Here is a 23,240-nt window from a genome sequence, read left to right on the forward strand (position 1 = left end):
ATTCGGGACCATGTTTAATTAAATATTGGTCACAGAATCGAATATTACCCACAGTTTAATGTCCATAATAACCTGTTAAGTTGCAGCCATCATGACAAAGTTTGTGGATCTTACAGTCTATGATATCTAGTATCCTTGTGCTGAGCGTGACATCCTGAATCTACTCTTGGGTCTTATTAAAACAGTGCATTGTAGCTGGGTGGTGTGGGCGGCACGGTAGCACAGTGGTAATGAAATTAAAATGAAAATCACTTATTGTCACAAGTAGGCTTCAAATGAAGTTACTGTGAAAAGCCCCTAGTCGCCACATTCGAGTACCTGTTCGGGGAGGCTGGTACAGGAATTGAACCGCGCTGCTGGCCTGCCTTGGTCTGCTTTCAAAGCCAGCGATTTAGCCCTGTGCTAAACAGCCCCTGCACTGTTAGCACTGTTGCTTCACAACTCCAAGGTCCCAGGTTCGATGCCAAGCTGTCCGTCTGTGTGGAGTCTGCAAGTTCTCCCTGTGGGTTTCCTCCGGGTGCTCCGGTTTCCTTCCACAAGTCCCGAAAGACATGCTGTTGGGTGAATTGGACATTCTGAATTCCCCCTCTATGTACCCAAATATGCGCCGGAGTGTGGTGACTAGGGACCTTTCACAGTAACTTCATTGCAGTGTTAATGTAAGGCTACTTGTGACAATAAAGATAATTATTAATATTATTATGGAGGCGGGTGGGTGGTTACTCTGGCTGCCGACCGCTGTTCTGTGATCGTGTCTATTCCCAGTGGCCCTGCAGAGGGAGCATGCACTATCCACCAGAATGTTTGACACCTTCCACAATCAGTGGACACCTCAGCGGACAGAGTGTTTCACAGACACTGGGAACAATATTCTGGTTCAGTTAGGAAGGTTCCCAACACTTTTGTTGGGGCTTCTAGCTGATTTTGGTCTTTTATTTTGACTGGACCACATGCTTGGGGAAAGCAAGAGAGGAAAGAAGGCTCTATAGAAACTAAAATTATCTGTTTTGAATTTCTATCCTATTCTTAAAATGATAATTTTTGTAAACTTCTTTTTCAGGCATTAGAACGGGAGGATTGGCAGCTGGGAAACTCAAACCAAATATAACATCGAGATCTGACAGTCACTCAATTCATTAGGATCTAAATATCACAAACTGTCAATGTCCTTGTCTGTTCTGACTGTGGGAAGAGATTTGAAACATCAGTGTGACTGGAAAAGCCCCGAGACACACACACCTGAGTGAGTGTGTTCCAGTGAACTGACTGTGGAAAGAGCTTTAACCAGTTACACCGCCTGAAAAATCATCTTGTTTCCTCTTGTGGGAGAGTCTAAGACCAAAGGGCATAATCTCAGAGCAAGGGATCTCAAATTTAGGACAGAGATGAGGAGACATTTCGTCCATCAGAGGGCAGTGAATCTGTGGAATTCTTCAGCTGGCATTCTGCCTCTGGAGTTTACCAAAATAAGGCAAAGGTGAAGTTGGCTTTACCCGGATGGGCCGCTTGGTGGCGCAGTGGCGCTTTCACTGAGGGGCCATGAGTTCAGTAACATCCCAGACAGGACTGGTGAGAAATATCTGTCTGGGAAAGGGGAGAAAACTATATAATCGGGGAAATGGAGCGCTCCCGAAGGACCTTAGAGAAAGGAGTTCGGCAAAGTCTTATTTTCTTCATTTTTCATTCAATATTTATTACAATTTCAGAGAAAATATTACAGAAAAGCTTATTTTGAATTAACAAAAGGGAACATAATGATTGAGGGTCACACTGAGAACAGAACACATGCCCTCTGAGCTGCCAAATGTATGTACAACTGTAACAGACATCAGAAAGAGAGAACAAGAGCTCAACATAAAGGGAAGGCAACTGTTGTAAATAAGGTACGAGATAAGTTACTTATTTAGACATGACATTGAGAGAAATTATTAGCTACAATTACATTACAGCCAAAATTATCTCGTACATTTCAAACTGAAAAGCAGAAATACTGTCCATGATTGTCTCGGTTACAGATGCAGAATAATAAACTGAGAGAATTTTACTGTGAGAGTCACCAAGAGGAGATATTGTATTTCTGTCACACGCACATCACAATAAACAGTTGAGGAAAATCTACAGCGTCCGAAAGTCAACCGATCACTTGATCTGTAAAAGAGAGAGAAAATGACGAAGCAGATGTTTATGATCTGGGACATTGATGTTAGAGTTTTTAATCAATCAAACATTTAGAGATTTTTGAAACTGCTTCTGTCAGTTTGAAGTGTGAGTGGATTGAATCTTCTCACCTTCACCAGAGTGACTGCAGCGCTGTAGGAAATGCTCAGGAAGAACAGGGTGATGAATGTGGAAGCGCTTGTCCAGATGTTCCCGTTATCATCCTCATCGTCTTCAGTCCAGGTGTGGTCTGTGGTATCTACGAGGATAGAGCAAATAAATATAATCAGATTGTTTATTAATCCAGGATATATTTTTAATATTCTCGCTTCATTTTCTCCCGCTGCTAATTCATTCTTTAATATATTTCCATTGCATATCTACTGTTGAGTTTGTGACACTCAGAAATCGATCTCTGTAACTTTTTTCTTCCAAGTAAGGGGCAAGTGAGCATGGCCAATCCACCTACCCTGCACATCTTTGGGTTGTGGGGTGAGACCCACGGGTCACGGGGAAACTCCACTGGGACAGAGACCCAGGAGCGGGATCAACCCCAGGTCTATGGATGCGTGAGGCATCAGTGCTAACCACTATGCCACCGTGCCGCCATTGCCTGATGTTTGTGTTTGTTCTTTATCTTTTGTGTTTGTGTAGATGCGAAATTCGTGTTTTGCTTTAGTCATTTGTGTGTCCCGATGTCTTTGTAAGTGTCATTGTGTGTGTTCATGTGCCAATGAGTATTGATCTGTGTATTTGTGTGTCAGCGCCTGTCTGTGAACTTTGTTTATCTTCTGTTAATCTGTATGTATGAGTGTTTTATTGTGTGTGTTTGTGTGTTGAAGTCTATGTTTATCTATTAATGCCTGTGTTAATATAAGTTTATACTTCACTGCCCAGTAATGAAAGTGTTAATGTGTCTTTATACGTTCAACATGCATGTCAGTGTCTTAATGTTTGTGTCTGGATAAGTGCGTTTGTGTGTTTGTTGATGCGTGTGTTTCATCATAGAATCATTATCATAAAATCCCTACTGTTCCGAACGAGGCCATTCGGCCCATTCAGTCTGCACCGAACCTCCGAAAGAGCAGTCTACCTGGACGCATGCCCCTGCCCTATCTCCAGAACCTCGTAACCCCACCTAACGTTGTGGGCACGAAGGGGTAATATAGCATGGCCAATCCACCTAACCTGCACATCTTTGGACTGTGGGAGGAAACCGGAGCACGCGGAGGAAACACGGACACGGGACAATGTGGAAACTCCACAGCGACAATCCCCCAAGGCTGGAATTGAACCCGGGTTTCTGGCGCTGTGAGGCAGCAGTGCTATTTATGCGCTGATGGTTGTTTATAACTATCTATTGATGTGTATTGCTGACTCTGTGTATTCATGTGTTTTCGTGTTAATGAGTGTAAGTGTATGCTAATATGTGTCCACCTGATTAGTGTGCTAACGTGGATTATTGTCTCTGTTTGAATGGAAATATTTCTGTCATCGTGAAATTCTGCTAATGTATATGTTATTGGTTACATTTGTGTTTCATATTCTTCAGTCAATCTGCTTGTCTTGTTTCATATGTTTGTGTATCTGTGTGGACATGTGGTTGTATGTGTCTGTGTACATTTGTGTACCCGCTTGTGTGTGTGGATTTGTGTGTGTATGTGCACGTGTGTCTGTGTGTATAAACATGTGCTTTCTTGTGTTTAGGTGCATGTTTGTGAATTTTTGCGTGTGTTTTTGTGTCAAAATATGTGTGGTTCATTATGCCTGGGTGTATGTTTATGCATGTGTTTCTATGTGTGTCTATGTGTGTGTTTGTGTCTACGTGTGAGCGTGTGGGTGTCTGTGTGCATGTATGTGTAGTGTTTGTGTCTTAATCTGTCTGTGTATTTGTATCAGCTGCCTGTAGCGTTGCCATTTGTGGGTATTATTGATACCTATGTAGAATATGTTGAACTTTCTGCTTATAAATGTGTTTTCTGTGAGATGCAAGCTGACATCAGGTGACCGAATGCAAAAATACAAGGAGGTGCCTCAGGAGAGAACAGTGAAAACCCAGGGAGAATTCAATCACCAGTCTGGATTTGGATTATGGGGAATCGGTTTTAGCATACTGATAAGACGAACAAGAGTGCTAAAACAATTATGTTGCACAAATAGATACTTTCAGACATCTTTATCATTATGGCCTTTTAAACCCTTCAGCCAGTAAGCTAAGTGCCGTCTTGTAATGTCAGTAACTGAGTTCCTAGTCGAGAGAACCGTTTACTTCCAAACTCCCTGCTTGGGGACTGGGAAGATATTGAGTTAATAATCTCCCTCTCTCTGGTCAGCTCAGCAAATTGCCTTTGGGTTCTCCCTGCTGGAGGTGGAGAGACAGAGAGTTCACTCATCACCTTCCTCCTCTTTTGGTCGGGAATGTGGAGGTAAAATGGGTTAGTATTGCCCCTTTGCTCTCTTTGTTGGGAAAGTGTGGGTACAGTGGATTAAATAATGCCCACCCACCTCTCTTTGTTGGGGAAGTGGGGAGACAGTGGATTAACAAGTTCCCTTTCCCCTCTCTTTGACTAGGGATTATTGGTCTATGTTTCTGTGTGACCCTCAATTCAGTTCCCAGTGGGTGTGATGCAGCAACTTAAAGCTGACATTAATTTTAATGGGATGGACAATGGGAGAAGCAGGAACACCGAGATCTAAATATGATGTGTTTGTTTGTCTGAAATGGGAAAGTATCCGATTTCTCCTCAGCGGGAGGAAAGTCAATGAAGATATTTTGCTGAATCCTGGAATGAATGAGTTTTGCTCTGTCTCTAACCCAGGGTGTATCTGAGCTGGGAGCACTGGTTGTATGAGACTTGGGGACCAGACCTGTAGAAATCCGGGTCACATTGAACAGATCTGACCTCAGCAAAGTGGAAGCTCCATTAATTAAGTGGCTGTGCATTTAAATCACAATTGGAGGAAAAAGCCTTTATTATTTTTATTTTAGTTGCAAATATAACCAATAGATTCTCATTGACATGAATTAACGGTGTCCATCAGAGCGAGGGAAATGTTCACAAAACTGGGTTTACCGCTGGATTTATCAACCGTTCTGTTGATGATCTTCAAGGGGATGGCTTCATGTCCCACCACACAGGAGTAAGAAGCGCCGCTGGCCCACTCCTCCGCTGCAATGGATAACAGGCTGTACATGAAGAAGGAGCTATTGCCGTTCTCCGCCATCACCTCGGTGATCTTGTAGTTCCCGGGATTTACCGGCTTGTCATTGACGGTCCACTTGACGAAGATCTCTCGGGGGGAGAAACCTCTCACTAAGCAGCTGAGGGCGACGAATCTCTGAGCGGAGACGTCTTCGGCCGAGGGCAGGAGGACAGAGACGGACGGTTCCCGCGGAATTTGGATCTGCAGAAAATGTACAATAAATGTCAATAAAATGGGGAATTCCGGAGACAATGGAACCGCGGGTTGGATGTGAGAGAAATGTGTTTTGTGTTGGATTTTAAAGGTTTCCATTTCCCAGTTTGGGATCTGTCCGGTTTCCCAGCTCGGAGCTGAGGTGGACACAAGCCTTTACCCTGAGAATTTACGGATAATGGATTCGAAAGTTTCAGAAAGTGTACAGCAGGGAAACAGGCCATTCGGCCCGCCTGTTCTGTGCTGGTGTATAAACTCCACTCCAGGCTCCTCCCACCTTACCCCAAGAGGATTGGGAAACTGCCAATGTAACACCCTTATTCAAAAGGGAGGGAATCAAAAACAGGTAACTATAGGCCAGGGACATTAATAGCTGAGCATTTAAGCATACAGAGTGTAATCAAGCTGGGTCTGCCCGGCTTCGTGAAGGGTAAATCATGCCTGACAAATTTATTGCAATTCTTTGAGGTGATAACGAGAAGGCGAGAGAGAGGGGGGCCAGTAGATTTAATATACATGAATTTCAAAACTGTTTTTAATAAGTGAATGTACTATTGCCATGGCTGCAGATACAAAAATAGAAAGGCAAGTGGTGAGGATTACAGAATATCCACAGAGGGACAGAGACAGCGTAACTTACTGAGTAAAAACTTGGCAGGTGAAACATAATGTAGGAAAATGTGAGGTTAGACACTTTGGTAGGAGGAAGAACATAACGGAATATTATTTAGATGGAGAAAGACTGTAGAAAGCTAAAGTAACGGGGGAATTGGGGGTCCTCGTGCAGAAACCACACAAAGCAAGTTCTGTAGGTAATATGGAGACAAATTGAATGTTGACATTTATTTCAAAGGGAATAGAATATAAACATGGGGAAGTCGAGCTAAAACTATACAGGCATTAGTTAGACTGCACCTGGTATACTTTGAATAGTTTTGGTGCCCTTATCTAAGGAAGACAATTGGTTTTGAAGGCATTCCAGAGAAGGATCACGAGGTTGATCCCGCGTATGGAGGGATTTTCTTATGGGGAGAGGTTAAGTCGGCTGGGTTGTACTTATTGGAGTTTAGAGGAATGAAGGCAGCCGAATCGAGACATGAAAGATTCTCAGGGAGCTTCTTAAGAGGTTGTTTTCCCTTGTGGGATTTCTGTTTATTTTTCAATGCCTGCCGATTTTCCTGCCAAAAGCTTTTTTCAAAGAGATTGAGGGAAGGATTACTTTGTTCATATGCGGAGGGAAGGTGGCCAGAGTTAGAAAGGTGCTGCTACAGGGGAAAGCAGGCAGGGGGTTTGGGTCTTCCGAACCTGATGTATTACTACTGGGCGGCGAATGTGGAGAAGGAGCGGAGCTGGGTCAGTGGGGTTGATTCCCAGTGGGTCAGAACGGCTGAATGGAGGACAGTTTGTGCAGCGGGTCGGGATTGAAAGCACTAGCATTAGCGCCGCTCCCGATGGCCCCGGGGAAATACTCAGGGAGTCCTGTAATAATAGCTTCATTGAGAATTTGGAGGCAGTTTCGCCAACACTTCGGGTTGGGGGCAGGGTCAAGGGAAATGCTGATTCAGGGAAACCACAGATTTGAGCCAGGGAAGTGGGATGGAAATTTTCGGAAATGGGAGGAGAAGGGGATTAAGACACAAAAAAATTTGTTTCTTAGGGGTTGATTTGCAAGTTTGAAGGAGCTGGAAGCGAAGTATGGGCTGGAGCAAAGGGAAATGTTGAGATACATGCAGGTTCGGGATTTTGCCAGAAAGGAGATACAGAGCTTCCCGGTGGAGCAGGTCTCCACATTGCTGGAGGAGGTGCCGATGACAGGGGGACTGGAGAAGGGGGTAGTGTCGGCGGTTTACAGAGCTATTTTGGAAGAGGAGAAGGCACCACTGGAAGGGATCAAAGCAAAGTGGGAGGAAGAGTTGGGGGAGGATATGGAGGAGGGGTTCTGATGTGAGGTGCTCCGGAGAGTGAATGCCTCCACCTCATGCGCAAGTTTGGGGCTGGTACAGCTGAAGGTGGTATGCAGAGCACACCTCACGAGGGCGAGGATGAGCCGATTCTTTGAAGGAGTAGAAGATGTGTGTGAACGTTGCGGTCGAGGGGGGAAGGGGGGGGGGGCAGTATGTTTTGGTCCTGTCCAAAGCTAGAGGATTATTGGAAGGAGGTTTTTAGGATAATTTCTAAAGTGGTCCACGTGAAACTGGCCCCTATTCGGGGTGTCGGACCACCCAGGGTTGGAAACGCGTGCGGAGGCAGATGTTGTAGCCTGCGCCTCGTTGATCGCCCAAAGGCGGATCCTGATAGGTTGGAGAGCAACCTCTCCACCCTGTGCCCTGGCATGACGGGGGGACCTGTTGAAATTCTTGACTCTTGAGAAGGTTAAGTTTGAAGTGAGGGAAAGGATGGAGGGGTTCTACAATTCATGGGCATTATTCATTATGCACTTTCAAGAAGCAGATAACATAGAACATTAGTTGGGGCGGGTGGGTGGGAGGGTTGGGGGGAGGGTGTGTGTGTGTGTTAATGGCGACTATGGGTGATCCCTAATTCCTTTTTGTCATTTGTTTGTGTGAACATGCGGGCTAATGTTTGGGGTTTGGTGGGAGGATGGGATCGTTGTTATTGACATGGGGATTGACATATTTGTTACTGATTATTGTTTATTGTTGGTGGGTGTAAGTTTGGGAGAAAATGTGAAAAAGGAGGAGAATTAAAAAAAAATTGAATTTTTTTAAAAAAACAGTGACAGTTACTGTGAAAGACCCCTAGACGCTACATTCCGGTGCCTGTTTGGGTACACAGAGGGAGAATTCAGAATGTCCATATTACCTAACAGCACGTTTCGGGACTTGTGGGAGGAAACCGGAGCACCCAGAGGAAAACCCACGCAGACACGGGGAGAACGTGCAGACTCCACAGACAGTGACCCAAGCTGGGAATCGAACCTGGGACCCTGGAGCTGTGAAGCAACAGTGCTATACACTGTGCTACCATGCCGCCGATCCCACCCAGCGACAATGCACTGTTTTAATCAGACCCAAGAGTAGATTCAAGATGTCACGCTCGGCACAAGGATACTAGATATTATAGATCCACAAACTCTGCCAAGGTGGCTGCAACTTAACAGGTTATTATGGACATTAAACTGTGGGCAACATTCGATTCTGTGACCAATATTTAGTTAACACGGATCTGAGTAAGGAAACTTTGCAGCCACCTGTGAAGCTTAAATGTCTCGTTGTGTCAGGATGAACCAGCATTTGAGGAATATGAAATCTCGGGACTGTTGGTCTCCAAGTGTCATATTGAACACAGGAGAATGAGCTCGAATTGGGGCAGAGATAAGCGTGAGTGAGCATCGTAAACTGCTATTGTATCGCGGTGTTCTGGGTCTGAGTTTTAACCCTGCAGTTAATAGTCAGGGATACAGTATAATAAACCCTGAACAAAGCAAATGTGTGTGTGAGAAGCATCTGAAGCACCAGGAACCTGCTGAACCAGCAGAGCTTAATGTTTTCCAGTGCAGCCACAGTACTGTACTTATTCCAGCTTCCAAGTCCACCTGAGAACCAACCTCCTGGCGATTCATCTACAGAAAGCTTCAGAGCCTCGTGAGAATTATTCGTTTCTAAAAATGCTTCACTCCAACTAAAGGATTAGTTCAACACGAAGACAACAGACCTGCAGCGATATAAAGATTGCAGTCTACATTCCATTTTCATCATTACAACTTCAACTTGATCTGTACCTAATTTCTGTGTATGTGTCAGTGAGTGTGAAAGAGATGAGGAGCTGAGATGTTCAAACATCCAGGGAAATAGTGTGATAATAAATAAACTTTATTCCTTTAAAAATCACCAGTCAGCCTGCTGCTGAAATGTATTTTAAATAAAGAAATATCACTCTGAGGGGAAGAAAATATCACATAAACATCCTGATAATGAACTGGAAAGGACCACTAAATGTAATCAAACACTGTGTAACCCCCTTCAGGTAGCTAGATAGAGGCTACAGCCTCTCACACTGAATGTAAACGGGACCTCCAGGCGAAAAAACATCAGCTTCAGCCTGGGAGTGGGTGAAACATTTAAAAAACCTGTTGCCGTTAAACAGATCGCCGGGCACTAGGGCCCGGCTGGGAACAGAAACCTTCAGGCCCCGCCCACTAGCTGCAGCATCACCAATACGCCGGCGCATGCGCCCTGCTTCCCCAAGATGGCGGCTGTGAACCAGGGCCTGGTCCCGGGAGAGAGCTGACCGGCGGTGATGTGACCTGAGGATCACCGCACCTCAGGCAAGGGGGCCAGGTTGGGAAGGCGGTGCCTTCAGGAATAACCGGGAAGGTGATGTTTGGTCAGTTGCTGCAGTCTGTGTAGTGAAGGTGCTGTCACAGTGGTGTGAGGTGAGGAAGTACAGGATTATCACCCAGCAATGATCAATTAAGGGGAATGTAAATCCAGCTCAGTCTGCTTTCAGATTGGAAAGGGAGCTAAGGTGTGTCCTCAGAGCTGGTGAATGTTGGGGCTTTGGCACTTTCTCTATAAATTAATTCCCTCTCTCCCTCTACCACCTCTATCTTTAAAGTCGTAGAATTTTACAGCACGGAAAGGGCCCCTTCGGCCCATTCACAATCTTTATTATTGTCACAAGAAGGCTTACATTAACACTGCAATGAAGTTACTATTAAAATCCCTGAGTTGCCACACTCCGACACCAGTTCGGATGCACTGAGGAATAATTCAGAATGTCCAATTCACCAAAGAAGCTCGTCTTTCGGTACTTGTGGGAGGAAACCCACGCTGACATGGGCAGAATGTGCAGACTCCTTACAGACAGTGACCCAAGCCAGGAATCGAACCCAGGTCACTGGCGCTGTGAAGCAGCAGTGCTAACCACTATACTACTGTGCCGCCCATAAGATTATTAGATTACTAGGTCTGCATGAATTGTGTCCCAGGATGCTGTGGGAGGCCAGGGAGGAGATTTCAGGGGCTCTGACCCAAACTTTTAATTTCGGGCCACGAGGGGAGTTGCCAGGTGACTTGAGAACAGCTAATGTGGTCCTATTATTTAAGAAAGGTTGTTGAGATAAGCCAGGGAACTGCAGTCCAGTGAGTCTTACATCAGTGGTAGGGAAACTATTGGAGAAAGTTCTGATGGACTCTATTTCCACTTGGAGAGGTTTGATCAGGAATAGTCAGCATGACTTTGTCAGAGGGAGGTCATGCCGAACAAATTTGATTGCATTTTTTGAGCATGTGACCAGGCGTGGAGATGGGGGTTGTGCAGTTGATGTAGTTTACATGGATTTCAATAAAGCTTTGGACAAGATCCCACATGGAAGACTTGCGGATAACTCAAAGATTGGCCAGATGGTTAACAGTGAGGTTGAGTGTCTTGGGTTACAGAAAGATATAGACGGAATGGGCAGAAAAGTGGCAAATGGAACTGGAACCCTAAAAAGTGAGGTGACACACTTTGGAAGGGGTAATGTGACAAGGAAGTATTCAATGAACAGCATGACACTGGGAAGTTCTGAGCAACAAAGGGACCTTGGCGTGTTTGTCCAGAGATCTCTGAACGTGGGAGGGCAGGTTAATAGGGTGGTGAAAAAGACATATGGGACATAACTGTGAGCATTTCTGGTTGCTACATTATAAGAACTAGAAATACAAGCAGGAGTAGGCCATCTGGCCCCTCGAGCCTGCTCCACCATTCAGTGAGATCATGGCTGATCTTTTGTGGACTCCGCTCCACTTTCCAGCCCGAACACCATAACCCTTAATCCCTTTATTCTTCAAAAAACTATCTATCTTTATCTTAAAACCATTTAATGAAGGAGCATCTACTGCTTCACTGGGTAAGGAATTCCATAGATTCACAACCCTTTGGGTGAAGACGTTCCTCCTAAACTCAGTCCTAAATCTACTTCCCCTTATTTTGAGGCTATGCCCCCTAGTTCTGCTTTCACCCGCCAGTGGAAACAAACTGCTCGCATCTATCCTGTCTATTCCCTTCATAATCTTATATGTTTCTATAAGATCCCCCCTCATCCTTCTAAATTCCAATGAGTACAGTCCCAGTCTACTCAGCCTCTCCTCGTAATCCCACCCCTTCAGGTCTGGGATTAACCTAGTGAATCTCCTCTGCACACCCTCCAGTGCCAGTACGTCCTTTCTCAAGTAAGGAGACCACAACTGAACACACTACTCCAGGTGTGGCCTCACTAACACCTTATACAATTGCAGCAGAACCTCCCTAGTCTTAAACTCCATCCGTCTAGCAATGAAGGACAAAATTCCATTTGCCTTCTTAATCACCTGTAAACCAACTTTTTGCGACTCATGCACTAGCATACCCAGGGCTCTCTGCACAGCAGCATGTTTTAATATTTTATCATTTAAATAATAATCCCTTTTGCTGTTATTCCTACCAAAATGGATAACCTCACATTTGTCAACATTGTATTCCATCTGCCAGACCCTAGCCCATTCACTTAGCCTATCCAAATCCCTATACAGACTTACAGTATCCTCTGCACTTTTTGCTTTACCACTTATCTTAGTGTCGTCTGCAAACATGGACACATTGCCCTTGGTCCCCAACTCCAAATCATCTATGTAAATTGTGAACAGTTGTGGGCCCAACACTGATCCCTGAGGGACACCACTAGCTACTGATTGCCAACCAGAGAAACACCCATTAATCCCCACTCTTTGCTTTCTATTAATTAACCATGATGTGGAGATGCCGGTGTTGGACTGGGGTGAGCACAGTACGAAGTCTTACAACACCAGGTTAAAGTCCAACAGGTTTGTTTCAATGTCACTAGCTTTCGGAGCGCTGCTCCTTCCTCAGGTGAATGAAGAGGTCTGTTCCAGAAACACATATGTAGACAAATTCAAAGATGCCAAACAATGCTTGGAATGCGAGCATTAGCAGGTGATTAAATCTTTACAGATCCAGAGATGGGGTAACCCCAGGTTAAAGAGGTGTGAATTGTACCAAGCCAGGACAGTTGGTAGGATTTCGCAGGCCAGATGGTGGGGGATGAATGTAATGCGACATGAATCCCAGGTCCCGGTTGAGGCCGCACTCATGTGTGCAGAACTTGGCTATAAGTTTCTGCTCGGCGATTCTGCGTTGTCGCGGGTCCTGAAGGCCGCCTTGGAGAACGCTTACCCGGAGATCAGAGGCTGAATGCCCTTGACTGCTGAAGTGTTCCCCGACTGGAAGGGAACATTCCTGCCTGGTGATTGTTGCGCGATGTCCGTTCATTCGTTGTCGCAGCGTCTGCATGGTCTCGCCAATGTACCACGCTTCGGGACATCCTTTCCTGCAGCGTATGAGGTAGACAACGTTGGCCGAGTCGCACGAGTATGTACCGCGTACCTGGTGGGTGGTGTTCTCACGTGTAATAGTGGTATCCATGTCAATGATCTGGCACGTCTTGCAGAGATTGCCATGACAGGGTTGTGTGGTGTCGTGGTCGCTGTTCTGAAGACTGGGTAGTTTGCTGCAAACAATGGTTCGTTTGAGGTTGCGCGGTTGTTTGAAGGCAAGTAGTGGGGGTGTGGGGATGACCTTGGCAAGATGACCAATCCTCTATCCATGCTACTACTTTCCCTTTAATGCCATGCATCTTTATCTTATGCAGCAAACCTTTGTGTGGCACCTTGTCAAAGGCTTTCTGGAAATCCAGATATACCACATCCATTGGCTCCCCATTATCTATGGCACTGGTAATGTCCTGAACAAATTCCACTGAATTAGTTCGGCACGACCTGCCCTTTATGAACCCATGCTGCGTCTGCCCAATGGGACAATTATAGGAAGGATATGATTGGAGATGGTGCAGAGGAGATTCACCAGGATGTTGCACGGGATGGAACATTTATGAAGAGAGGTTGGATAGAACAAACAAAGAACAAAGAAAGTTACAGCACAGGAACAGGCCCTTCGGCCTTCTCAAACCTGCACTGATCATGCTGCCCGTCTAATCTAAAACCTTCTACTTTTCTGGGGTCCCCCATTCTATTCATCTATTTGTCAAGGCATCCCTTAAATGCCACTATTATACCTGCTTCCACCACCACCTCTGGCAGTGAGTTCAAGGCACGTCCTACCCTCTGTGTAAAAGAATTTCCCTCGTACATCTCCTCTAAACTTTGCCCCTCTCACCTTAAACCTGTGTCCCCTAGAAATTGACTCTTCCACCCTGGAAAAATGTTTCTGACCATCCTCTCTGTCCATGCCCCTCATAATTTTGTCGACTTCTGTCAGGTCACCCCTCAACCTCCGTCGTTCCAGTGAGATCAAACCAAGTTTCTCCAACCTCTCTTCACAGCTAATGCCCTCCATACAAGGCAACATCCTGGTAAATCTTTTCTGTACTCTCTCCAAAGCCTCCACATCCTTCTGGTAGTGTGGCAACCAGAATTGAACACTGTATTCCAAGTGTGGCCTAACTAAGGTTCTGTAAAGCTGCAACATGACTTTTCAATTTTTAAACTCAATGCCCCGGCTGATGAAGGCAAGCATGCCGTATGCCTTCTTGACTACCTTGTCCACTTGTGATGCCATACTCTTAATGGTTCTACCATTTGCTGTATATTTCCCTACTGTATTAGACCTTCCAGAATGCGTTACCTCACATTTGGCTGGATTAAACTCCATCTGCCATCTCTCTGCCCAAGTCTCCGACCGATTTCTATCTTGCAGCATCCTCTGACGGTCCACATCACTATCCGCAATTCCACTAACCTTTGTGTTGTCTGCAAACTTACCAATCAAACCAGTTACGTTTTCCTCCAAATCACTTATATATACTACAAAACAGCACAAGTCACAGCAGTGATCCCCACGAAACACCACTAGTCACAGCCTTCCACTGCTACCCTCAGTCTTCTATGACCGAGCCAATTCTGTATCTATCTTACCAGTTCAGCTCTGATCCTGTGTGACTTCACCTTCTGTACCAGTCTGCCAAGGGGCTTAGGTGGGGGTGGGGGGGGGTGGGGGTGTGGGGGGGGGGGGGGTGTGGGGGGTGGGGGTGTGGGGGGGGGGTGTGGGGGGGGGGGTGTGTGGGGGGGGGTGTGTGGGGGGGGGTGTGTGGGGGGGGGGTGGGGTGGGGGTGTGGGTGTGTGGGGGGGTGTGTGGGGGGGGGGTGGGGTGGGGGGGGTGGGGGGGGGTGGGGGGGTGGGGGGTGGGGGGGGGGTGGGCGGGGGGGGGTGGGTGGGTGGGTGGGGGGGGGGTGGGCGGGGGGGGGGTGGGTGGGGGGGGGGGTGGTGGGTGGGGGGGGGGGGCGGGGGTGTGTGACCTGATCGAGGTGTACAAGATTATTAGGGGCTTGGACAGGGTGGAAAGGGAGCAGCTGTTCCCCTCAGTTGAAGGTCAGGCACGAGGGGCCACAAGTTCAAGATGAGGGGAGAAGGTTTAGGGGGGTTTTGAGGAAAAACCTTGTTACCCAGAGGGTGGTGACAGTTTGGAACCCACTGCCTGGGAGGGTGGTAGAAGCGGGTTGCCTCACATCCTTTAAACACTTGGCACGTCATAACATTCAAGGCTATGGGCCAAGTGCCAACAAATGGGATTAGGTAGGTCAGGTGCTTTTCATGTGTTGGTGCAGACTCAATGGGCCGAGGGGCCTCTTCACTGTTGCTGTTGATACAAAGTTCGGTGGCATCGCAGACAGACTAGATGATAGCGTAAAATTGCAAGAAGATATTGACAGACTCGGTGAATAGGCAAATTTGTGGCAAATGAAATTCAAAGTAAACAAGTGTGAGGTTATACATTTTGGACCAAAAAAGAATAGAAAAGAGTACTTTCTAAATGGAAAGAGGTTCGGTCCAGTGGATGTCCAAGCTGCAAACCATTCCTCCCAATCCTGGCCCTTCATGAATTTAATGAAGGCCAAGGCAATCATTGGATTATTGAAAGACTTGACGGAGTTGTTGGATACCATTTTTCGGGTTGCAGGATAAAGCATAACGTAATTCACTCCCCACAGCCTTGAGCTGCATTTAAACTTCAACAAAGTCTCGAAGCTTCGTTTGTGTTGCTGCTGAAAAGTCCTGAATCCTCACTCCCTCCTGGGGCCAGGTGCCACCTCTCCGTACCCGTCTCCAGGACCTTCTTTCAAGTTGTGGAAATGAAAATGAAATGAAAATCACTTATTGTCTCAAGTAGGCTTCAATGAAGTTACTGTGAAAAGCCCCTAGTCGCCACATTCCGGCGCCTGTTCGGGGAGGCTGTTACGGGAAGCGAATGTTTACAGGCCTGGGATGAAAACTATGCCTCAGCCTCAGAGACAGGATACGATGAACCCTTTCTCATTTGAAATGCCCAGGCTTCAAATCCAGTTGCGAAAACGTGGCAGTTGGTCCTTAAAGAACTTCACGGGAGCCTTACCCTCCACACTGAATGGACAGAAAATAACAGAATTTATGGGCAGCATGGTAGCACAGTGGTTAGAACAGCTGCTTCACAGCACCAGGGTCCCAGGTTCGATTCCCGGCTTGGGTCAGTATCTGTGCGGAGTCTGCACGTTCTCCCCGTGTCTGTGTGGGTTTCCTCTGGGCTCTCCAGTTTCCTCCCACAGTCCAAAGATGTGCAGGTTAGGTGGATTGGCTACGATAAATTGCCCTTAGTGTCCAAATAAAAGGTTAGGTGGGGTTACTGGGTTCCGGGGATGGGGGGGGAGGTATGGGCTTGGCTGGGGTGCTGTTTCCAAGGTGCAGACTCGATGGGCCGAGTGGACTCCTTCTGCCCTGTAAATTCTATGATGAGCATCTGACAGACCAATGACTCGGATGTTCTTTCTCTGACCCTCAGTTCTCCAAATCCTCCAGGACCTCCGCCACGCCACTCGGCTGGTTTTCAAAGGATTGAATTCTTGCCTCCGTCGAGGAGGCATCTTGCTGAGCGTTCAGGATTCTCTCCTCTGGATCATCGAGCCTCTTCATGGAGCTTTGCAGGTGGTGCTCACAAGCTCACAGATATTGAGTCAGCACACTCCGCCTCTGGTCAGTAACACGGATAATGTCGGCAGCCATAATTTTCGCCGCCTCCCAGAGCCCCGGAGAGCGCGGGGTCGAGAGACCTCCTGAGGGTCAGGCCGCCATGTTGAAAAGGCGGCTCCATTCCCGCTGAATCCACCTGCGCTGTTTTATCGACGCATTTCTTGATTCCTTTTGGCAGAATCCTACCAAACTGAACCCTGACATCTTCCAGGGACACGATCACAATATTAATTCAAGGATTAGGTAGATGGGAGCCGGGCAATCAGGTAAGTGACAGATTATAGGTGAGTGGTGCCAGAACCTGCGGAAAAACAGCTACTCCAGCTCCCATATCACAAACCCGACATCCCCCCCCTCACACACACTTCTAATTGATGAGGGTGTCGAGGGTTATGGGGAACTGGCAGGTAAATGGAGAGAAAGCTGAAATGAGGAGGGACCTCTTTACTCAAGGATGTGGTGAAGCTTTGGAAATCTGTACTCCAGAGGATTTACAGTGCAGAACGACACCATTAGGCCCATTGACTCTGCATCACCCTTGGAAAGAGCACCCTACTTAAGCCCACACCTCCACCTAGCCCCGTAACCCAATAACCCCATCTAACCTTTTTGGACACTAAGAGCAATTTAGCATGGCCAATCCACCTAACCTGCACATCTATGGACCATGGGAGGAAACCGGAGCACCCGGAGGAAACCCACGCAGACACACCGAGAATGTGCAAACAGTGACCCAAGCCGGGAATCGAACCTGGGACCCTGGAGCTGTGAAGCAACAGAGCTAACCACTGTGCTGACCATTGTGATAGGGGTATAGTGCAGGAAAACAGTGCTGAGGTTGGTCAGCCAATGATCCCATTGAATGGTTCAGGTTCGATGGGCCGAATGGCCGCCTGCAGTTCATATTTGTTGTGATCTGGACAGGAAGCTGTGAGCTTAGATCTGTCAGTCAACATGAATCAGCACCTTCAGGAGAATTGGGAGGGTGAATATTAGATACAGCAGAGTGAGAATGGAGGGAGATTGTGTGGGATGGAGATTTACAGCTTTCGCGGAATAAGAGAGAGGAAAAATGTTCCATAGAAACGAGAATTGTCTGTTCTAAGTTTCGATCCTGTACTAACAATGATGAATTTTGTAAATTGTTTTTACAGGATATTAGATGAGGAGGAATTACAGACAGAAATCTCAAACATTACGTCTCGATCTGACAGTCACTCGATTCCTTGGAACCTGAACATCATCGGCCTTTGAATCTAGAAGGAGAAATGTTTACCCGAACTGTCAGCTAAAGATTTCAAACATCAGTGTGACTGGAAAAGCACCGAGACCCACACAACACCCACCCGAGTGAGAGAGTTCATAGACTCCCAGAATTTACAGTGAAGAAGGAGGCCGTTTGGCCCATCGAGTCTGCACCAGCCCTTGGAAAGATCACCCTGCCTAAGCCCACACCTCCATCCTATCACCGTAACCCAATAACCCCACCCAAACTTTTTCGATACTCAGGGCAATTTAGCATGGCCAATCCACCTAACCCGCACATCTTTGGACTGTGGGAGGAAACCGGAGCACCCGGAGGAAACCCACACAGACACGGGAGAACGTGCAGATTCCGCACAGACAGTTCCAGTGAACTTACTGTGGAAAGAGCTTTAACCAGTTCCACAGCCTGAATAAACATAACATTCACAGCAGGGAGAGACCATACCAGTGTTGTGTCTGTGGAAGAGGCTTCAATTGATCATCCAACCTGGAGAGACACGAGGAGACCCATAACATGGAGAAACCGTGGAAATATGGGGACTGTGAGAAGGGATACAGAGCCCCATCTAAGCTGGAGAGTCTTCGACGCATTCACACTGGGGAGAGGCCATTCACCTGCTCTATGTGTGGGAAAGGATTCTGTGATTCGTCCCGCCTATTGAGACACCAGCGAGTTCACACTGGGGAGAAGCCATTCACCTGCTCTCAGTGTGGGAAGGGATTCACTCAGTTACCCAACCTGCAGAGACACCAGCGAGTTCACACTGGGGAGAGGCCATTCACCTGCACTCTGTGTGGGAATGGATTCACTCAGCCATCCAATCTGCAGACACACCAGCGAATTCACACTGGGGAGAGGCCATTCACCTGCACTCTGTGTGGGAAGGGATTCACTCAGTTATCCACCCTGAAGACACACCAGCAAATTCATACTGGTAAGACACTGTTCACCTGCTCTCAGTGTGGGAAGGGACTCACTCGGTTATCTTACCTGCGGAGACACCAGCGAGTTCACACTGGGGAGAGGCCGTTCACCTGCTCTCAGTGTGGGAAGGCATTCACTCAGTTATCTCACCTGCGGTCACACCAGCGAGTTCACACTGGGGAGAGGCTGTTCACCTGCTCTCAGTGTGGGAAGGGATTCACTCAGTTATCTCACCTGCAGACACACCAACGAGTTCACGCTGGGGAGAGGCCATTCACCTGCTCTCAGTGTGGGAAGGGATTCAATCAGGTATCCACCCTGCAGTCACACCAGCGAGTTCACACTGGGGAGATCCATTCACCTGCTCTCAGTGTGGGAAGGGATTCACTCAGTTATCCACCCTGCAGTCACACCAGCGAGTTCACACTGGGGAGAGACCATTCACCTGCGCTCTCTGTGGGAAAGGATTTGCTGAAGTATCCACCCTGCGGAGACACAAGCGAGTTCACAGTGGGGAGAGGCCATTCACCTGCTCTCAGTGTGGGAAAGGATTCACTCAGTTACCCAACCTGCAGAGACACCAGCGAGTTCACACTGGGCAGAGGCCATTCACCTGCTCTCAGTGTGGGAAGGGATTCACTCAGTTATCCCACCTGCGGAGACACCAGCGGGTTCACACTGGGGAGAGGCCGTCCACCTCTCAATGTGAGACAGGATTGCATGTTTCACCACACCTGCTTTGACACCAACAGTTTCACAATTGATTACAGGGGTTGGATTCTGCTGTTATTGTTTCTGCTCTACATCCAGGACTGCATTTTGTTCATTCTGACAGGTGGTCAGTGGGGATGGTCAGAGGGTTTCTTTCTGCTGGACTGGCCGGTCTCACCACTTTGCCTCCAGTGGGCTGATGCTCTTTGAGCGTTGTTGCTAATACCTGGCTTCAAATTGCACAAGGATCACAGTGTGAAAGGGTGTTTGGAAGTTTGAAGATATTTAGTTCCTATTTCTGTTTGGAACCCCCCAAAGCATGCCACACTACCATGGAGATGAGCCCTGGTGGTTACATGATTCTTTTGTTTAATTTATCTGGGTGTTCCTCACAGAAGAAAACTATCACGGTATGAGGGGCAAGTTGTCAGGTGGACTGGGAATCTGATCGGTACAGGGAATACCTAATGTTTAAGGAATTATTATATATTTATCAGGGGGTCAGTTAGCTCAGTTGGCTGGATGACTGGTTTGTGATGCAGAGCAAGGCCAACAGTGAGGATTCAACTCCCGTCCTGGCTGAGTTTATTCATGAAGGCCCCGCCTTCTCAACCAGGCCCCTCGCCTGAGGTGTGCTGACCCTCAGGTTAAATCACCTCCAGTCAACTCTCTCTGTCAAAGGTGAGAGCAGCCTATGGTCCTCTGGGATTTTTGCAACTTTTATTTTGCATATATACAACAAATATAGATTCCTTTAAGGAACAAAAATCCAACAGGAAAAGTGATGTAACCGTGCTGAACAAGAAAAGTTAAAGATTCCACGAGATCCATTCAAATTCAGCAAATGAGGATCAAGAAACTGATGAGAGCAAACCGGCGAGAAACATAAAAACCGACTGGAAACCTCTCCAGGAATGTGAAAAGGAAAAGATTAGCAAAGACCAATGTGGGTCCATTCCAGGCAGAGACCAGAGAGTTTATAATGGGGAATGAGGAAATGGCAGAGAAACTGAACAATGTGTGTCTGTCTTCACAGAGGAAGATACAGAAATTGTCCCCAAAACACCAGAGAACCAAGGGACTGGCAGAGATTAGTATTGGTGAAAAAGTAGTACTGGAAAAATTAATGACACTGAAAGTGAATAAATCCCCAAAAGCTGATGATCAACATCCCAGAGTGTTGAACGAGGTGGCTGTAGAGATCTCGATTCCTCATTCTAAATTCTCCTGACTCTATCTGGAATGGACAAAACTTTGTCTGAGCCAAATGTTTCCTTTTTACGTAGCCAGAAAAACCTTTACAGTCTATTTTTATGTATTTTGCCAGTTCACATTCTATTCTCCCTTTTCTTTTTCCTCGGTGCTTTGGTCGAAGAACGGAAGTAAATCCTCGAAAATGAATCCTCACTTGGACAAATTCTGAGACAATTAAGTTTCGACTTCCAGGACAGAGTAACTATAATCGTGGAGTGTGATTTTAGATTGTGTAACAGGACAAAGTTCTAGTTTATAGTTTACTGTGTAGGTTTCCAAGTTAAAGTAGCTTCTAGTTTGTTTGTTGTATTAAAAGTCATAAAACTTGAAGTGCTGTCGTGTGATCCTTTAATTTGTTGACTGGGAATTTGATTTTTTTCTAAGAGGTTGCTGACCTTTATGGAGATCCTAATCCACAAGTTTTGATTTCCTATTTGAGCCTCGGGCACCTTTCTGTCTCTATTGCTCGTGTCAATGAGAGCCAGGTGATGGAGCTGAGGGCTGACTTTCGCTGAATTTAGCTGAGAATAACAGGGCCTGTTCCCCAGTAGGGGAACTGCCATGGGCGTCGCTACTAGAGCCAGAAAGTTGCTGGAGGCCTGACTGAAATGAAATGAAAATCGCTTATTGTCACAAGTAGGCTTCAAATGAAGTTACTGTGAAAAGCCCCTTGTCGCCACATTCCGGCGCCTGTTCGGGGAGGCTTTTTCGGGAATTGAACTGTGATGCTGGCCTGCCTTGGTCTGCTTTAAAAGCCAGTGATTTATCCCTGTGCTAAACTGGGAACTGGACCTCCAACAATTCAGGTTTTGGGGGGGGGGGGGGGGGGGAGATGGCAGGGGATGACGATGATGTGACCCCCAAGGTTCAGTGCCCACGTGTCCCAAGCTGGAAGTCACGGGAACAGGGTACAGAGGAGCTGAAGGGAATCCATTTGTGACCAGAACATTGTGAACATCCTGTTACTCTGGTTGTCTTTGACCCTCAAGTAATTTTCTGTTAGTTCTTTTAACCATGTTCTGTTTCATCAATAAACTTTTAACAGGAAAATATTTGAATTTGTTGGACTTTTCCTGATTAAATTTGTTCACTTTCGGTGAAGTAGGTGAGAGGTCTTGGCAGGCTCTTTAACAGAAAGTGAGTCCCTCTGAGGCAATTGGCAAAGGAGCCAGAGGAGTAGAGCAGATTTGATTTTTCTTTTGACACAGTGTTTGAAAATGCAGTTCAGGGAAACAATCGTGACTGACGAATTTATCAAGGTTCTCTGAGAAGTAACAAGGGATGTCAATAAAGGGGAACCTGTAGATGTGCTTTATCTGGATTTCCAGAAGGTATTTCCCAAGGTGCCACATCAAAGGTTATTACACAAAATAAGAGCTCAGGGTGTGGGGGCAACACATCAGCATGGATAGAGGATTGGTTAGCTAACAGGAAGCAGCCAGCAGGTATAAATGGGTCATTTCTGGTTTGGTAAGATGTGACAAGTGGAATGTCACCAGGATCAGTGCTGGGCTCTCAACCATTTACAATCTGTATGAATGTGCTGGATGACAGGATTGAATGGTGGCTAAATTTTCTGATGCCTCAAAGACAGGTTGGAAAGTAATTTGTGAAGTGGATTGAAGGAGTCTGCAAGTCAACACCATAATCCCAGCCAAACTCCTATCAAAGCTCCAAAACCTAGGACTTGGCTCCCCACTCTGCAACTGGATCCTCGATTTTCTGACCAACAGACCACCGTCCGTAAGAATGAACAACAACACCTCTGCGCAGCACAGTAGCATTGTGGATAGCACAATTGCTTCACAGCTCCAGGGTCCCAGGTTCGATTCCGGCTTGGGTCACTGTCTGTGAGGAGTCTGCACATCCTCCCCGCGTGTGCGTGGGTTTCCTCCGGGTGATCTGGTTTCCTCCCACAGTCCAAAGATGTGCAGGTTAGGTGGATTGGCCATGATAAATTGCCCTTAGTGTCCAAAATTGCCCTTAGTGTTGGGTGGGGTTGCTGGGTTATGGGGATAGGGTAGAGGTGTTGACATTGGGTAGGGTGCTCTTTCCAAGAGTCGGTGCGGACTCGATGGGCCGAATGGCCTCCTTCTGCACTGTAAATTCTATGATTAACAATAGTCCTCAACACCGGCGCCCCGCAAGGCTGCGGACATAGCCACCTACTCTACTCCCTGTACACACACAACTGCGTGGCAAAACCTGGTTCCAACTCCATCTACAGGTTTGCTGATGATACGACCATAGTGGGCCGGATCTCGAATAACGATGAGTCTGAATACAGGAGGGAGATAGAGAACATAGTGGAGTGGTGTAGCGACAACAATCTCTCCCTCAATGCCAGCAAAACTAAAGAGCTGGTCATTGACTTCAGGAAGCAAAGTACTGTACACACCCCTGTCAGCATCAATGGGGCCGAGGTGGAGATGGTTAGCAGTTTCAAATTCCTAGGGGTGCACATCTACAAAAATCTGTCCTGGTCCACCCAC

At 46.9% G+C, this 23,240-nt stretch overlaps 1 protein-coding gene and 2 long non-coding RNA genes across 6 annotated transcripts in view; 1 reads left to right on the forward strand and 2 right to left on the reverse strand.

Moving 5' to 3' along the window:
• Window positions 1-1,676: 1,676 nt before the first annotated feature.
• On the reverse strand, window positions 1,677-2,411 carry LOC140419045 (uncharacterized). The gene is made up of 2 exons (XR_011945502.1): window positions 2,289-2,411; window positions 1,677-2,148 (listed from the first exon to the last, which is right to left on the reverse strand). It is a non-coding gene; the product is annotated as an uncharacterized lncRNA (long non-coding RNA).
• A 2,719-nt stretch (window positions 2,412-5,130) lies between these two features.
• Window positions 5,131-23,240, reverse strand: part of LOC140419044 (uncharacterized) — a 37,116-nt gene continuing 19,006 nt past the window's right edge. Inside the window, exon 3 of the long non-coding RNA XR_011945501.1 lies at window positions 5,131-5,562. This is a non-coding gene — a long non-coding RNA (uncharacterized lncRNA). The remainder of the gene's footprint in view (window positions 5,563-23,240) is intronic.
• LOC140419042 (uncharacterized) lies at window positions 9,760-21,078 on the forward strand. 4 transcript variants are annotated; one of them, XM_072502763.1, is made up of 3 exons: window positions 9,774-9,970; window positions 16,405-16,858; window positions 17,747-21,078. In XM_072502763.1, exon 3 carries the CDS (start codon window positions 18,373-18,375, stop codon window positions 19,702-19,704), a length of 1,332 nt encoding a protein of 443 aa, XP_072358864.1. In that variant the 5' UTR covers window positions 9,774-9,970; window positions 16,405-16,858; window positions 17,747-18,372; the 3' UTR covers window positions 19,705-21,078. The 4 variants fall into 4 exon arrangements, with proteins under 4 accessions (XP_072358866.1, XP_072358864.1, XP_072358863.1 ...); XM_072502765.1 differs by lacking the exon at window positions 16,405-16,858 and having other exon boundaries at window positions 9,760-9,911; XM_072502762.1 differs by lacking the exon at window positions 16,405-16,858.

The sequence above is a fragment of the Scyliorhinus torazame genome, chromosome 5 (genome assembly GCF_047496885.1).
Source record: "Scyliorhinus torazame isolate Kashiwa2021f chromosome 5, sScyTor2.1, whole genome shotgun sequence".
Taxonomy (NCBI): domain Eukaryota; kingdom Metazoa; phylum Chordata; class Chondrichthyes; order Carcharhiniformes; family Scyliorhinidae; genus Scyliorhinus; species Scyliorhinus torazame.

Bases quoted from the DNA above. Each gene is read 5' to 3' on its own strand.
- LOC140419042 (XM_072502765.1), top strand. From the start codon at position 18,373: ATGGAGAAACCGTGGAAATATGGGGACTGTGAGAAGGGATACAGAGCC.